The 17380-nt window shown below is 40.9% G+C and overlaps 1 protein-coding gene across 3 annotated transcripts in view; it reads right to left on the bottom strand.

Annotated features, from left to right (window-relative positions):
• Positions 1-210: 210 nt before the first annotated feature.
• The window catches only part of LOC131369248 (glucocorticoid receptor-like), a 48630-nt gene continuing 31460 nt past the window's right edge, over positions 211-17380 (bottom strand). For all 3 annotated transcript variants that reach the window (XM_058415774.1, XM_058415775.1, XM_058415773.1), the window contains 6 exons: positions 16036-16152; positions 14369-14647; positions 10434-10578; positions 10029-10159; positions 2784-2941; positions 211-638 (listed from right to left, as the gene is read on the bottom strand). In XM_058415774.1, the coding sequence (XP_058271757.1) occupies positions 486-638; positions 2784-2941; positions 10029-10159; positions 10434-10578; positions 14369-14647; positions 16036-16152 (983 nt within the window). In that variant the 3' untranslated portion in view covers positions 211-485. The remainder of the gene's footprint in view (positions 639-2783; positions 2942-10028; positions 10160-10433; positions 10579-14368; positions 14648-16035; positions 16153-17380) is intronic.

The raw sequence follows: 17380 nt of genomic DNA on the forward strand, positions 1-17380 counted from the left end.
AAAGCTATCACAGATACAAGGCACGGAGACAAAAAAGCATGAAAGCCATTTACAATAAGATCAAATTTTTAAAGGCACATTTCTCTGATTTCCCTTTCACTGATTTTTCATTTGTAAACATTGCAAAGATTTTCATCTCCCAGATCCAACTTCTGCAAAAAGAAAAAATATATTATAATATGGTGATTTATGAGAATAAAGGGTTGTACATGTGTGTGTGTGTGTGTGTGTGTATATTATCTACAGTCCACTTCTATGCTATGAACACTTTAACTTTCCTGCTCTCTCTCTCTCTCTCTCTCTCTCTCTCTCTCTCTCTCTCTCACACAAACACACACACATACTGTACACACACACACTCCAAAAAAAAAAAGAAGAAAAGAAAGAAAAACATGCAGTGTCACTCAGTGAAGCCATGATTGCTGAAGATCTACTCAGGGCTGTTAGGCTACTGGTGGAGTTTAAGGCATCGTCATCTAAGGCAGTCATTTTTGATGAAAGAGAAGTGGCTTGACGCTCCGGTCTTTGAATTTGGGAAGCTGGTTGGTGATAATTTCAGCCAGCATCTCAGGGAACTCCACACTCAGGGACTTGTTCACAAACGTGTAGAAGCAGAAGTTGAGCAGTCCCTCTACCATCTGCACACACACACACACACACACATTCATGAGTTAGCAAGCGTTAAATCATGAGACTGGAACACTGTATACTGAATACTGAATATAGCCTGAGAGGAAAAAGGAAAGTGTTTAATCAGAGAAAACACACATTCTAGCCTATTAATGATTGCTTTACATCATACAAATATTTACATTATATATTAACAATAAAATGCCGAAATGTTAAAATGTTCTCTACTTGACGTCACCATGTCCATCGTGTTAAGATGTGTGTGTTTACGGCTGTTAGCTACGAGGACACAGAGGTCTGGATCCCAGTACTTTTGTGGGGAAAAACTGTTCATCATCTGTTTAAGTTAAAATGTTAACAAGAGAAACACTCATTAACATGCACACTTTCTTATTCATTTCTCTACACTGCGTCTTTTTAATGGGAGACAAAGTTTGTCCAAAAAAAGACTTTGAATTACGTTGAATTAATTCCATTTTCTTATAAATGTAAATATGTGTACTGTTATGGACTGGGAAATGTGTTAGGAACAAAAGGATGCCACATCATTTGATGGAGATGAAAATGATCAACCTACAGAAGGCTTAATTCAAAGACACCCCAGAAATCAAAGTGAAAAAATGATGCAACAGGCGAGGCCATTTTACTGAAATTTCATTGCAGCAACTCAGAATGGTACTCAGTAGTTTGTATGGCCCCCATGTGCTTGTATGCGTGCCTGACAATGCCGGCGCATACTCCTAATGAGACGAAGGATGGTGTCATGGTGTATTTCCTCCCAGATCTGGACCAGGGCATCACTGAGCTCCTAAACAGTCTGAGGTGCAACCTGGCGGCGTCGGGTGGACCGAAGCATAATGTCCCAGAGGTGTTCTATTGAATTTAGGTCAAGTGAGCGTAGGGGTCATTCAGTGGTATCTATTCCTTCATCCTCCAGGAAAAGCCTGCATACTTTCCCCACATGAGGCATCGTCGTGCACCAGGAGGAACCCAGGACCCACTGCACCAGCGTAGGGTCTGACAATGGGTCCAAGGATTTAATCCCGATACCTAATGGCTGTCAGGGTGCCATTGTCTAGCCTGTATGTATAGTCTATGAATCCCCAGACCATCACTGACCCACTACCAAACCGGTCATGCTGAACAATGTTACAGGCAGCATAATGTTCTCCACAGCTTCTGCAGACCCTTTCACGTATGTCACGTGTGCTCAGGGTGAACCTGCTCTCATCTGTGAAAAGCACAGTGCACCAGTGGCTGACCTGCCAATTCTGGTGTTCAATGACAAATGCCAAACAAGCTCCACGGTGCCGGGCAGTGAGCACAGGGCCCACTAGAGGATGTTGGACCCTCAGGCCACCCTCATGAAGTCTGTTTCTGATTGTTTGGTCAGAGACATTCACACCAGTGGCCTGCTGGAGGTCATTTTGTCGGGCTCTGGTAGTGCTCATCCAGCTGTTCCTCCTTGCACAAAGGAGCAGATACCGGTCCTGCTGATGGGTCAAGGACCTTCTGCAGCCCTGTCCAGCTCTCCTAGAGTAACTGCCTGTCTCCTGGAATCTCCTCCATTCTCTTGAGACTGTGCTGGGAGACACAGCAAACCTTCTGGCAATAGCATGTATTGATGTACCATCCAGGAGGAGTTGGACTGCCTGTGCAACCTCTGTAGGGTCTCATGCTACCAGTAGCGACACTGACCCTAGCCAAATGCAAAGCTAGTAAAAACAGTCAGAAAAAATGAGTAGGGAAAACTTTATTTTGTTTTTGGATTTATTCCATTTTCTGATTTGTTATTGTGTTTTGGGATTAGTTATTGTGTTTTGCACCTCTTGGCCAGAGTATATAATATTTAAAATAATTAGCTGTTAAAGGATAAATAAAACAGTTAAAGGACAGCAAAAAATATGCAAAATAAAAGAGAGAGAATGCTCTGTTAGATAAGGTGAAGATTAAAAAATTAAAATTCAAGAAATTAAACATAAAAAAATGTAATGGCACATTTAGGCTTTTTTCCTAGTCTTTGGAGCCTGAAATCAGCAGGTAAATGTTTTGTAAACGTAAATATTTAATTCAATACAAGAGCAGTTTCTAGACTAATAAATGATTCAGATTTAATGTAAAAATGGTCCGGATGCTGAGTATCACCATCTCACCTCCTGCATGGAGTCCAGAAGTTTGGTGAGCTGATAGAACCTCTGCCAGTTCTGGCTGTTGCTCTCATCCCGTTTGACGATGGCTTTACCCAGTTCTTTAATGTAAGACATGCGGAGTTCATCAAACACAGCCTGGCTCTTCAGCCCGTCCTTCGGTACTGGAGAGAACAGATCAAAAACACAGAACACAGAAAACAAAGCTGTTATTCCACACGACATCAACCCCAGATACACAATCATCTCCACAGCTCACAGAGGCTTCTGTGCAGGAAGGGAAAAGTCACAGAGGTCTTAGATTAGATAGAGTTAGATCTGATAAGATGATCAACGTGTACAGAACATCTCGTCAGACTGTGTGTGTGTGTTTATCAGACTGTGTGTGTGTGTGTTTATCAGACTGTGTGTGTGTGTTTATCAGACTGTGTGTGTGTGTGTTTATCAGACTGTGTGTGTGTGTGTTTATCAGACTGTGTGTGTGTGTGTTTATCAGACTGTGTGTGTGTGTGTTTATCAGACTGTGTGTGTGTGTTTATCAGACTGTGTGTGTGTGTGTTTATCAGACTGTGTGTGTGTGTGTTTATCAGACTGTGTGTGTGTGTGTTTATCAGACTGTGTGTGTTTATCAGACTGTGTGTGTCTATTAGACTGTGTGTGTTTATAAGACTGTGTGTGTTTATTAGACTGTGTGTGTTTATCAGACTGTGTGTGTGTTTATCAGACTGTGTGTGTTTATCAGACTGTGTGTGTTTATTAGACTGTGTGTGTTTATTAGACTGTGTGTGTTTATTAGACTGTGTGTGTTTATCAGACTGTGTGTGTTTATAAGACTGTGTGTGTTTATCAGACTGTGTGTGTTTATAAGACTGTGTGTGTTTATTAGACTGTGTGTGTTTATTAGACTGTGTGTGTTTATCAGACTGTGTGTGTTTATTAGACTGTGTGTGTTTATAAGACTGTGTGTGTTTATAAGACTGTGTGTGTTTATCAGACTGTGTGTGTTTATAAGACTGTGTGTGTTTATTAGACTGTGTGTGTTTATTAGACTGTGTGTGTTTATCAGACTGTGTGTGTTTATCAGACTGTGTGTGTGTTTATTAGACTGTGTGTGTTTATCAGACTGTGTGTGTTTATTAGACTGTGTGTGTTTATAAGACTGTGTGTGTTTATAAGACTGTGTGTGTTTATTAGACTGTGTGTGTTTATAAGACTGTGTGTGTTTATTAGACTGTGTGTGTTTATCAGACTGTGTGTGTTTATAAGACTGTGTGTGTTTATCAGACTGTGTGTGTTTATAAGACTGTGTGTGTTTATTAGACTGTGTGTGTTTATCAGACTGTGTGTGTTTATCAGACTGTGTGTGTTTATAAGACTGTGTGTGTTTATTAGACTGTGTGTGTTTATTAGACTGTGTGTGTTTATCAGACTGTGTGTGTTTATTAGACTGTGTGTGTTTATCAGACTGTGTGTGTTTATTAGACTGTGTGTGTTTATAAGACTGTGTGTGTTTATCAGACTGTGTGTGTTTATAAGACTGTGTGTGTTTATTAGACTGTGTGTGTTTATTAGACTGTGTGTGTTTATCAGACTGTGTGTGTTTATAAGACTGTGTGTGTTTATTAGACTGTGTGTGTTTATTAGACTGTGTGTGTTTATCAGACTGTGTATGTTTATTAGACTGTGTGTGTTTATTAGACTGTGTGTGTTTATAAGACTGTGTGTGTTTATTAGACTGTGTGTGTTTATTAGACTGTGTGTGTTTATAAGACTGTGTGTGTTTATTAGACTGTGTGTGTTTATAAGACTGTGTGTGTTTATAAGACTGTGTGTGTTTATAAGACTGTGTGTGTTTATTAGACTGTGTGTGTTTATAAGACTGTGTGTGTTTATTAGACTGTGTGTGTTTATAAGACTGTGTGTGTTTATTAGACTGTGTGTGTTTATAAGACTGTGTGTGTTTATTAGACTGTGTGTGTTTATAAGACTGTGTGTGTTTATCAGACTGTGTGTGTTTGTGTTTATTAGACTGTGTGTGTGTTTATAAGACTGTGTGTGTTTATTAGACTGTGTGTGTGTTTATTAGACTGTGTGTGTTTATCAGACTGTGTGTGTTTATCAGACTGTGTGTGTGTTTATAAGACTGTGTGTGTTTATCAGACTGTGTGTGTTTATTAGACTGTGTGTGTTTATTAGACTGTGTGTGTTTATAAGACTGTGTGTGTTTATTAGACTGTGTGTGTTTATAAGACTGTGTGTGTTTATTAGACTGTGTGTGTTTATCAGACTGTGTGTGTTTATCAGACTGTGTGTGTGTGTGTTTATTAGACTGTGTGTGTTTATCAGACTGTGTGTGTGTGTGTTTATTAGACTGTGTGTGTTTATCAGACTGTGTGTGTGTTTATTAGACTGTGTGTGTTTATTAGACTGTGTGTGTTTATTAGACTGTGTGTGTTTATCAGACTGTGTGTGTTTATCAGACTGTGTGTGTGTGTGTTTATCAGACTGTGTGTGTGTGTGTTTATTAGACTGTGTGTGTTTATCAGACTGTGTGTGTGTTTATCAGACTGTGTGTGTTTATCAGACTGTGTGTGTGTTTATTAGACTGTGTGTGTTTATAAGACTGTGTGTGTTTATCAGACTGTGTGTGTGTTTATCAGACTGTGTGTGTTTATTAGACTGTGTGTGTTTATTAGACTGTGTGTGTTTATTAGACTGTGTGTGTTTATCAGACTGTGTGTGTTTATTAGACTGTGTGTGTTTATAAGACTGTGTGTGTTTATCAGACTGTGTGTGTGTTTATAAGACTGTGTGTGTTTATCAGACTGTGTGTGTTTATTAGACTGTGTGTGTTTATAAGACTGTGTGTGTTTATTAGACTGTGTGTGTTTATAAGACTGTGTGTGTTTATTAGACTGTGTGTGTTTATTAGACTGTGTGTGTTTTTCAGACTGTGTGTGTTTATCAGACTGTGTGTGTTTATTAGACTGTGTGTGTTTATAAGACTGTGTGTGTTTATTAGACTGTGTGTGTGTGTGTTTATTAGACTGTGTGTGTTTATCAGACTGTGTGTGTGTTTATTAGACTGTGTGTGTGTGTGTTTATTAGACTGTGTGTGTTTATCAGACTGTGTGTGTGTTTATTAGACTGTGTGTGTTTATAAGACTGTGTGTGTTTATCAGACTGTGTGTGTGTTTATCAGACTGTGTGTGTTTATTAGACTGTGTGTGTTTATTAGACTGTGTGTGTTTATTAGACTGTGTGTGTTTATCAGACTGTGTGTGTTTATTAGACTGTGTGTGTTTATCAGACTGTGTGTGTTTATTAGACTGTGTGTGTTTATCAGACTGTGTGTGTGTTTTTCAGACTGTGTGTGTGTTTATTAGACTGTGTGTGTGTTTTTCAGACTGTGTGTGTGTTTTTCAGACTGTGTGTGTTTATTAGACTGTGTGTGTGTTTATTAGACTGTGTGTGTGTTTTTCAGACTGTGTGTGTGTTTATTAGACTGTGTGTGTGTTTTCAGACTGTGTGTGTGTTTATTAGACTGTGTGTGTGTTTTTCAGACTGTGTGTGTGTTTATTAGACTGTGTGTGTGTTTTTCAGACTGTGTGTGTTTATTAGACTGTGTGTATATTTATCAGACTGTGTGTATATTTATCAGACTGTGTGTGTGTTTATTAGACTGTGTGTGTGTTTATTAGACTGTGTGTGTGTTTATTAGACTGTGTGTGTTTATTAGACTGTGTGTGTGTTTTTCAGACTGTGTGTGTGTTTATTAGACTGTGTGTGTGTTTATTAGACTGTGTGTGTGTTTATTAGACTGTGTGTGTGTTTATTAGACTGTGTGTATATTTATCAGACTGTGTGTGTGTTTTTCAGACTGTGTGTGTTTATTAGACTGTGTGTGTGTTTATTAGACTGTGTGTATATTTATCAGACTGTGTGTGTGTTTATTAGACTGTGTGTGTGTTTTTCAGACTGTGTGTGTGTTTTTCAGACTGTGTGTGTTTATTAGACTGTGTGTGTGTTTATTAGACTGTGTGTGTGTTTATTAGACTGTGTGTGTGTGTTTTTCAGACTGTGTGTGTGTTTATTAGACTGTGTGTGTGTTTATCAGACTGTGTGTGTTTATTAGACTGTGTGTGTTTATAAGACTGTGTGTGTTTATTAGACTGTGTGTGTGTTTTTCAGAATGTGTGTGTTTATCAGACTGTGTGTTTATCAGACTGTGTGTGTGTTTTTCAGACTGTGTGTGTGTTTATTAGACTGTGTGTGTGTTTTTCAGACTGTGTGTGTTTATTAGACTGTGTGTGTGTTTATTAGACTGTGTGTGTGTTTATTAGACTGTGTGTGTTTATCAGACTGTGTGTGTGTTTTTCAGACTGTGTGTGTGTTTATTAGACTGTGTGTGTGTTTTTCAGACTGTGTGTGTGTTTTTCAGACTGTGTGTGTTTATTAGACTGTGTGTGTGTTTATTAGACTGTGTGTATATTTATCAGACTGTGTGTGTGTTTTTCAGACTGTGTGTGTGTTTTTCAGACTGTGTGTGTTTATTAGACTGTGTGTGTGTTTATTAGACTGTGTGTGTGTTTATTAGACTGTGTGTGTGTGTTTTTCAGACTGTGTGTGTGTTTATTAGACTGTGTGTGTGTTTTCAGACTGTGTGTGTGTTTATTAGACTGTGTGTGTGTTTTTCAGACTGTGTGTGTGTTTATTAGACTGTGTGTGTGTTTTTCAGACTGTGTGTGTTTATTAGACTGTGTGTGTGTTTATTAGACTGTGTGTATATTTATCAGACTGTGTGTGTGTTTATTAGACTGTGTGTGTGTTTATTAGACTGTGTGTGTGTTTATTAGACTGTGTGTGTTTATTAGACTGTGTGTGTGTTTTTCAGACTGTGTGTATATTTATCAGACTGTGTGTGTGTTTATTAGACTGTGTGTGTGTTTTTCAGACTGTGTGTATATTTATCAGACTGTGTGTGTTTATTAGACTGTGTGTGTGTTTATTAGACTGTGTGTATATTTATCAGACTGTGTGTGTTTATTAGACTGTGTGTGTGTTTATTAGACTGTGTGTGTGTTTATTAGACTGTGTGTGTGTTTATTAGACTGTGTGTGTGTGTTTTCAGACTGTGTGTGTGTTTATTAGACTGTGTGTGTGTTTTTCAGACTGTGTGTGTGTTTATTAGACTGTGTGTGTGTTTTTCAGACTGTGTGTGTTTATTAGACTGTGTGTGTGTTTATTAGACTGTGTGTATATTTATCAGACTGTGTGTGTGTTTATTAGACTGTGTGTGTGTTTATTAGACTGTGTGTATATTTATCAGACTGTGTGTGTTTATTAGATTGTGTGGGTGTTTATTAGACTGTGTGTATATTTATCAGACTGTGTGTGTTTATTAGACTGTGTGTATATTTATCAGACTGTGTGTGTTTATTAGACTGTGTGTATATTTATCAGACTGTGTGTGTTTATTAGATTGTGTGGGTGTTTATTAGACTGTGTGTATATTTATCAGACTGTGTGTGTTTATTAGACTGTGTTTATATTTATCAGACTGTGTGTGTTTATTAGACTGTGTGTATATTTATCAGACTGTGTGTGTTGGGGTGTTAATGAAAGACTCCTCAGTTTCTCAGTGACGTGTAAAAGAATCAACATTAAATTCACGGCATTGACGCACTGCAGAAAGAACAGACAATGAAAGCAAGAGAGCGCTCTTTCTTTTCTTTTTTTTTCAAAGCAGAGATGACTTCATGAAACAAAAAAAAAACATTTTTCTTTAATGGACCTGCAATTTTCATTTCTTCAAGAAGTAATCAAGGCACACGTGAGCACGTCCTTTTTACTTTACAGAGCCGTTTTAAGAGCATTCTGAAAGGCAGAAAATGAGTGTTTTAATGCTTGTTAGCGTAAACCATTAAAAACGCTATCTCTCTGACAGACGGAACAGAAAATAGCTTCTTCTTTGCTAAAGCTTTTCTCGTTCGGAACAAACCGCATGAACACAGTTCTGTTTCTACTGTTACTGAGAAATAAAATGACAAATGTAAAAGAGTGAACATAAGAAACACTTCAGTATGTTGCGTGTCGCAGCGATGGAACACGACCTGGAGGAAAACAGGAATCTCAAACACCCCAAACCCTCAAACCTGAAAAAACAGTGTACAACCACATCGGAGTTCAATCACATTCTCATCAACATGGACACGTTTCTAAAGTGTTCGATCTGACACTGTGATGTGGGGATTTTTTATGTCGTTAGGTCAAAATATTTGCTAACTGTAAGTGTGTAATGTTCTGTACGTGGAACACACAGACTTTCACATTTCACATGAATGAACTCAGAACAGTCTCCGGTTACTGTGACTCACGAATGGAGGGGAGGGGGCGGTGCTTCCAGGTGGACAAATCATTCCAGATTCATATGTGGATTGGATCATTTCCTGTTTCTTATTGTGGAGTAAGAGACTGATGTTCTGGAGGATTTATGAGAGAGATCTCCTTCTAGTGTACTCTCATGTTAATCTCATAATATAATATAATGTAATATTATGTAATGTAATATAATATAATATAATGTAATGTAATGTAATGTAATGTAATGTAATGTAATATAATATAATATAATGTAATGTAATGTAATGTAATATACACAGAAGCCTAATGTGAACTCACTGGTACTGGTCCGGTTCTATAGGAGAACGCCGGGTCACTTCCCTCTCCTGTATTTTGTGAATGTGTTGTTGATCCTTAGTGTTTGTCTGTACAAACACGATCAGAAGTGCACATGTGGAAGTGGAGCTCAGGAACAAACAAATGCTATTCATTTAAAAATAATAATGAGAACTCTCTCTGGTTCTGGTACTGGAACTGCATCACTCTCGGGAGTTTAGACTCCATTCAATTTCCCCTGGAAATGATACTTAAATGAATGTAAACAAGTAGAGACCGAATGAGTGGTGATTTGTAGCACGACAGCTAATAAGTGTCATTTTTCATCAGCAGCTCGTTTACACACATGACAGTAACACAACAAGACAGAAAAACCATCAGGAGACAACACAACCATCACACACACACACACAGGTCAGAGGAGGTTATCTAACTGTATTTCCTCCAGACAGAGTTTTAGACTCTTCTTAGTCTGTGACCTAGTGAACCAGTATGGATGTGAGACTCCAGATTGGAAAAGATGTCCACCAAATGGCACAAAATGTGATTTAATGTTAAAGCGAGTGAACTCACCTGTACTGAGCAACAGGAGCACCTTCATACAGAGATACTCTTCATAGGAGATCTCGAGCCGCACCAGCTCGTTGGTGATCTTCAGCATCTGCTCACACTGTTCACTCATGTAAGGCAGCTTCATCCTCTCCCTGCAACACACACACACACACATCAGTAACTATATTATAATCATGTAGTTCTGCTGCTCCTGCTGCATCACAGGGCAGGGAAACATCCTCAGAGGAAATCCCTGTCTGCTCTCTGCCCTCTTCCACATGCACAAGCTCACAGATATCCATGATTTATTTCTTCTTCTTTTTTTTGCCCAAAATGTACATCTCCTGGCTACAGCTGTCTGTGGTATCTCTGTTATTCGAACCCGTGCTCCATGAGTAAAACGGCAACGTTTTCATTCCAACTTACTTATTAATGACGAGGTCAGGGGCGAAGCACAGCATGCCTCCGTTACACTGCTGGTAAGATCTCCAACCGAGGCTGAAGGACATGAGGAACAGCCAGGAGCACTGCAGCAGAGTCATCTGATCATCCAGGTGCAGATTCCGGAAACCTGCAACAGCGAAGGGATGAGTGAATAAATACACAAAGATCAATATAACCTGCACCCAGATTCCTAAAATCACAGGGAATGATCATCTTAAAGACCTTGGAGCTTACAGCTGTCCTCATGGTTCTCCACTGTAGTGTGTGTTGAGTGCTCAGGCTACAAAAAAAAGCAGATTTCAGGTCCACTTCGAAGTGTTTACAGTACCTCTGATAGTTTCTGTACAGCAGAAGGGTCTGCTGTGTGTCTGTCATGTGCCTGGTGTGTGTCTGTCGTGTGTCTGTTATGTGTCTGTCGTGTCTGTCATGTGCCTGCTGTGTGTCTGTCGTGTGTCTGCTGTGTGTCTGTTGTGTGTCTGCTGTGTGTCTGTTGTATGTCTGCTGTGTCTCTTGTGTGTCTGTTGTAAGTCTGTTGTGTGTCTGCCGTGTGTCTGCTGTGTCAGTTGTATGTCTGCTGTATCTCTTCTGTGTCTGTTATGAGTCTGTTGTGTGTCTGCCGTGTGTCTGCTGTATGTCTGCTGTGTGTCTCTCATGTGTTTTTTTTGTGTGTCTGTTGTGTGATTGTTTTGTATCTGCCGTGTGTCTGTTTTGTATCTGCTGTATGTCTGCTGTGTGTCTGTCATGTGTGTGTTGTGTGTCTGTTTTGTATGCTGTGAGTCTGTTGTGTGTCTGCTGTGTGTCTGTTATGTGTCTGTCGTGTGTCTGCTGTGTGTGTCGTGTGTCTGTCTTGTGTCTGCTGTGTGTCTGCTGTGTGTCTGTTGTGTGTCTGCTGTGTGTCTGCTGTGTCTGTCGTGTGTCTGTTGTGTGTCTGCTGTGTGTCTGCTGTGTGTCTTTTGTGTGTCTGTCGTGTGTCTGTTGTGTGTCTGCTGTGTGTCTGTTGTGTGTCTGCTGTGTGTCTGTTGTGTGTCTTTTGTGTGTCTGCTGTGTGTCTGCTGTGTGTCTGTTGTGTGTCTGCTGTGTGTCTGTCATGTGTCTGTTGTGTGTCTGCTGTGTGTTTGTTGTGTGTCTGTTGTGTGTCTGCTGTGTGTCTGTTGTGTGTCTGCCGTGTGTCTGCCGTGTGTCTGTTGTGTGTCTGTTGTGTGTCTGTTGTGTGTCTGCAGAAGATGCAGAAAATGCAGAAGCTGCTAGATGTGTACTTTTCTATGATAAGAACATGGCTGGGAAACACTAAGTGCACTGACTCATTCTGGATAAAATGTTTTTCCTCTCCAGCGATTTATTAATCCCCAAGGATCTGCGCCACGAGGTTGTTTACGCTGTGAGTGCTTCCTAATTGTTTACCCCATGTTCGTGAGACGTCATTTCCTCTGGAGCCGCGTGAGGAAGTCTTCAGAGTCGTCACAACAATGTGACTGTGTGAGAAAGTCCAAAGCTCAATGAATGGACATGAGTTACAGAAAAGAATTCACAAAACATGTTTCAATTTTCAATTCTTTTCTGCTGGCTGAAGTTGTGTAAGCGAACGTTTCTGAGTCTCGTCTGAGACCGGCAGGGGAAAGGAGTAAATACTAAATAGCGACTGAATCATGAGCGTTTCTCGTGACTTTGCTAGCGGCTGAACATCACTGATCTCTGTCATGTTTTACTGTCTGCATCATTTAACATTTAAAGACACAAATCAGTCTGGAGATACTGACACCACTGCTGACTTTCTGTGTCCAAAAAAATTGGCTATCCTCTCTGTTTGTCTGTCTGTTTCTCTCTGTTTGTTTCTCTCCGTCTGTCTGTCTCTAACTGTCTATTTGTTTCTCTCTGTCTGTCTCTCTCTCTCTATTTGTCTGTCTGTCAGTTTTTCTCTGTCTGTCTCTCTACATCTGTTTTTCTCTCTCTCTCCATCTGTCTCTCTCTCTCTGTCTGTTTCTCTCTCTCTCTCTCTCTCTCTCTGCCTGTCTCAATGTCTCAATGTCTGTCTGTTTTTCTCTGTCTGTCTGTCTTCCCCACCCTCTTTCTCTTTAGTTTGTCGTGAAAACACAAAGCGTAAACTTTTCTCTCCCCATGAGTCTAAAAATATTATAAAAGTTATAAAAATCTGAAACGGGAGACTCCTCCCTTAAATGTCACATGCACAGAAAACTGCTGCACCACCAGAAAACTGCACCACCAGAAAACTGCACCACCAGATAACTGCACCACCAGATAACTGCACCAACAAAAAACTGCACCAACAAAAAACTGCACCACCAGATAACTGCACCACCAAAAAACTGCACCACCAGAAAACTACACCAACAAAAAACTGCACCACCAGAAAACTGCACCACCAGATAACTGCACCACCAAAAAACTGCACCACCAGAAAACTGCACCAACAAAAAACTGCACCACCAGAAAACTGCACCACCAAAAAACTGCACCACCAGAAAACTGCACCAACAAAAAACTGCACCACCAGAAAACTGCACCAACAAAAAACTGCACCACCAGAAAACTGCACATCCACAATGCTAGGTTTTTATTCGCTAAATAATGTTTTTCTTTAAACAAATATCAGTTTATGTGGAGTGTCTGTCGTACACATCCCTGTGAACAAGCTGTTGCTATGGAAACGATAACAATAGAGAGAGGGCATTAATATAAACCTGTGATTTGTAGGAACAGGAAGGACAGTCAGAGCTGCTGTTAGAGGAAATGAATGGACTTGAGATCTGAGAATCAAACAGCACTGAGGTCTAAATCACTGCATCACTCTCAGCACAGGTCCATGACCTTCTACATAATAAATGAATTCATATTAAACTGGCAGAATAAATGTTGAGCTGTAACTGAAATGCAGCTAATAATCATCATTTTTCATCAGAAAACAAAAACCTCTTTACAACTCAGTCTGTTACATACACACACACACACATGCACACACTCACTCTCTCTCTCTTTCTCTCTCTCTCTCTCACACACACACACACACAAACACACCCACTCTCTCTCTAACACACACACACACACTATCTCTCTTTCTCTCTCTCTCTCTCTCTCTCTCTCACACACACACACACAAACACACCCACTCTCTCTCTCTAACACACACACACACACTCTCTCTCTCTCTCTCTCTCTCTCACACACACACACACACACACTCTCTCTCTCTCACACACATACACACACACATTCTCTCTCTCTCTCTCTCTCTCTCTCACACACACACAAACACACCCACTCTCTCTCTCTCTCTCTCTCTCTCTCACGCTCTCTCTCACACACACACACTGAACATACACACACATGCTCTCTGTCTCTCTCTCACACACACACTCTCTCTCTCGCTCTCTCACACACACACACACATTCTCTCTCACTCTCTCTCTCACACACACACACACTCTCTCTCTCTCTCTCACACACACACACACACATTCTCTCTCACTCTCTCACACACACACACACACACACACACACTGAACATATACATACATGCTCTCTCTCTCTCTCTCACACACACACACACACTTTCTCCCTCAGTCTCTCTCTCTCTCTCGCTCTCTCTCACACACACACACACACACGTAAATATAGTCAGCTTATCTGTTGCCAGTTTCTTAGAAGACATTTATATGGTGAAACATACTGTGTTACACTGTAATGTCTTCAAGTATCGTGTTGTGCTGTTATTTTTTGGATGAGTTATTTTTGTTCTTACACTCTCAAGGAAAAAGTGAGGGGTAAAAACGGTTGATTCTCGTCTTCTAAACCGTCATGTCTAACAGATTTATTTCCTGATTTGCTGAATTTAATCATGTTGAATCTTTTTTCCCAGTCAGCAGGTGATGGTGCTGCGCTTTAGTTTCACTTCCTCTCACCTGGCAGAGCTTTGGCCCACTTGACGGCGGAGATGACCTGTCGCCCCCCGAGTCGGTTCAGGGTGGTCATGAGGCGTGTGGAGGTGTCGGGGATGGTGCTGTCGTAGCCAGAGTACACGATTTCAGGCTCGATGGCCTTCAGCAGTGACAGCATGGAGGGAACGAGCCGAGGCATGGACTTGAGCACCAGTGAGGGCTGATGCTCGCTGGCCACAAAGGACGAAGGCTCGGCTGAAGCCTGCTGCACTTTCAGACGGATCAGCTTCTTATTTTTGCGTGCTGAAACAGAGAAGAGGAAAAGTTACCAGTTACCACACTAGGGTTAGTTCACCATCTGGGGAAATATTTATATCCCAAAGCCATGGTGTGTTCCTGTAATGTTACACGGTGGTATAATACTCAAACAAATCATCACCATCAGTTGCCTCCACTTTTAAAATTTCCATTGTGAACATTTCTATAGCTGCTATGAGTCTTTAAAGGTGCAGTAGGTGATATTTCGTACTGCACAAATAACACGAGAAAGATGTTGCACATGAAAAACCATGACCTTATACACAAGTGTCTGAGAAAACATTTGGAAACATGTGCCTCCTGTCGGCCATTTTACTCTCTAACACTCACATCTCAGTCTGAACTCATTAAGTGTTAAGCCAGTTAATTCTCCTGTGAGCAAAAAACATCACTCATCACTGACCGAAGCTGCTCCTGGACAGGTGTGTAAACACAATCCATATCCATTCATTCATTTTCTATACCCACTTTATTCCTAATTAGGGTCATGGGGATCTGCTGGAGCCTATCCCAGCACACATTGGGTGAAAGGCAGGGGTACACCCTGGACAGGTCACCAGTCCATCACAGGGCCACATATAGACAGACAACCACACACACACACACACCTATGGGCAATTTAGAATTAACAATCAACCTGATGTACATGTTTTTGGACTGTGGGAGGAAACTCAGGGAAAACATACAAACTCCACACAGAAAGGCTCCTGCCTGTACGAACCCTTGATTCAAACCCAGGACCTTCTTGCTGTGAGGCAACAGTGCTAACCAATAAGCCACCGTTCTGCCCCACAATCCACATGACGCTCTAAAATGTTGGAATGGCGGCTTCGAATAACGAATCATTTAGATACGTTTATTATTTCATAAAAGAAAAACAAAACAGTTTTCGAGGTGTTGTGATCGTCCTCAGAAATCAGTATGAGACTAAGTTTGTGAGTTTGTAGAGGTATAACTCAGCTTTCAAGCAGTTGTCGTCCTGCTGTAGGTTCTGGGGGTGGAGCTCCGTGTACAGGGGGTGGGGTCAAGGAGGAAAAAAAATCATCTTCAAAAAAGACATTAAATCTTATTCAACTCCAGATACTAAACTGTTTGAGACTTAATCTTGACAAATTTGGACACATTTTGCTAATGCTCCTTTATTGACAGCTTTTACACCTCCCTCCAGAATTCAAACACATTTTAATGCCCTCTGAATTCCCCTGAATACAGTCAGGCAAATCTAATCTAACTCCTTAAAGTGTCTTTGAAGAAGCTGTGCAGTTTTACAGAAAGCTGTCGTATTTCCAAACTCCTCGGTAAAACAGCTATATCAGGCGCTCAGGGAAGTTCTGCTGGTCTAAGCTAACTAAAGACCATTCTGTATTTCTTACCTTCTAGGTTCATGCCCGCTTGGAGGCATTTGCGGAAGCGGCAAGCCGGGCAGTTCTTCCTGCGGATCTTGTCGATGATACAGTCGTTTCTGCCGGCGCACAGATAGTTGTGTTGACCTGAGAGAGAAAAGGGGAGTGCGATTATTTATTATTATTATTGTTATTATCATTATTCTGATGATGTGAGAGGATTGTAGTGAAGTCAGTAGTCACTGCACCTGCAGCATTTCACATTACTGTGTATCAGAGGTGCAGAGAAAGAGAAAGCTGAGTCACTCCAGATTACCCACAGATCAGCTCCCATCACACACAAGCCAGAATGTGTTAATAAAATCACTGCTTAAACAGTTATCATAAAACCATCTCAGGATCTGTGTAGGTATTCATCAGTCTGATTTAAGATTAAGGTTATGTCTTCTACAACATTCTTATATTAGACGACAATCAGACTGTCTGTCTGCCTGTATATCTACCTGTCTGTCTGTATATCTGCCTGTATGAATGTCTGCCTGTCTGTCTGTCTGCCTGCCTGTCTGTATGTTTACCTGCCTGTCTGTCCGTATGCCTGCCTGTCTGTATGAATATCTGTCGGTCTGCCTGTTTGTATTTCTGTCTGTCTGTATGTCTACCTGCCTGTATGAATGTCTGTCTGCCTGCATGTCTGTCTGTCTGTATGTCTGCCTGCCTGCCTGTCTGTCTGTCTGCCTGTCTGTATGTCTATCTGCCTGTCTGTCTGTACGTGTGCCTGCCTGTCTGTATGTCTGCCTGTCTGTCTGTATGTCTGCCTGCCTGCCTGCCTGCCTGTCTGTATGTCTGCCTGTCTGTCTGTATGTCTGCCTGCCTGTCTGTTTGTATGTCTGCCTGCCTGTCTGTATGTCTACCTGCCTGCCTGTCTGTATGTCTGCCTGCCTGCCTGTCTGTATATCTGTATGTCTGCCTGTCTGTATGTCTGCCTGCCTGTCTGCCTGCCTGCCTGTCTGTATGTCTGTCTGTCTGCCTGCCTTTCTGTCTGTATGCTGGTCACTTTATTGGCATGTCAGTCTATACACCTGTTTGACTGCAGGGATTCAAAGGGAGGCAAAAAAAAACCCCTCCAAGAAACCTTCAATACCAGGTGATGTTACTGTATGTGACATAAACACAGTGTAACAGCGACACAAATCAGACTGCAAACTGTTCTCAAGAGGAGGAACTACACTACAGCATCTTTCTACAGTAAAGCGAAAAATGGTTAAGATTAAACCTAGAACCCAGAGCAGAGATGGCCAGGAGACACAAAAACATCTAAACACAATGCAAAGCGAGTTACAAAGAAGAAACGAAATCCCTCGCTAATGCAGCGGCT

The sequence above is a fragment of the Hemibagrus wyckioides genome, linkage group LG18 (assembly GCF_019097595.1).
Source record: "Hemibagrus wyckioides isolate EC202008001 linkage group LG18, SWU_Hwy_1.0, whole genome shotgun sequence".
Classification (NCBI taxonomy): Eukaryota; Metazoa; Chordata; class Actinopteri; order Siluriformes; family Bagridae; genus Hemibagrus; species Hemibagrus wyckioides.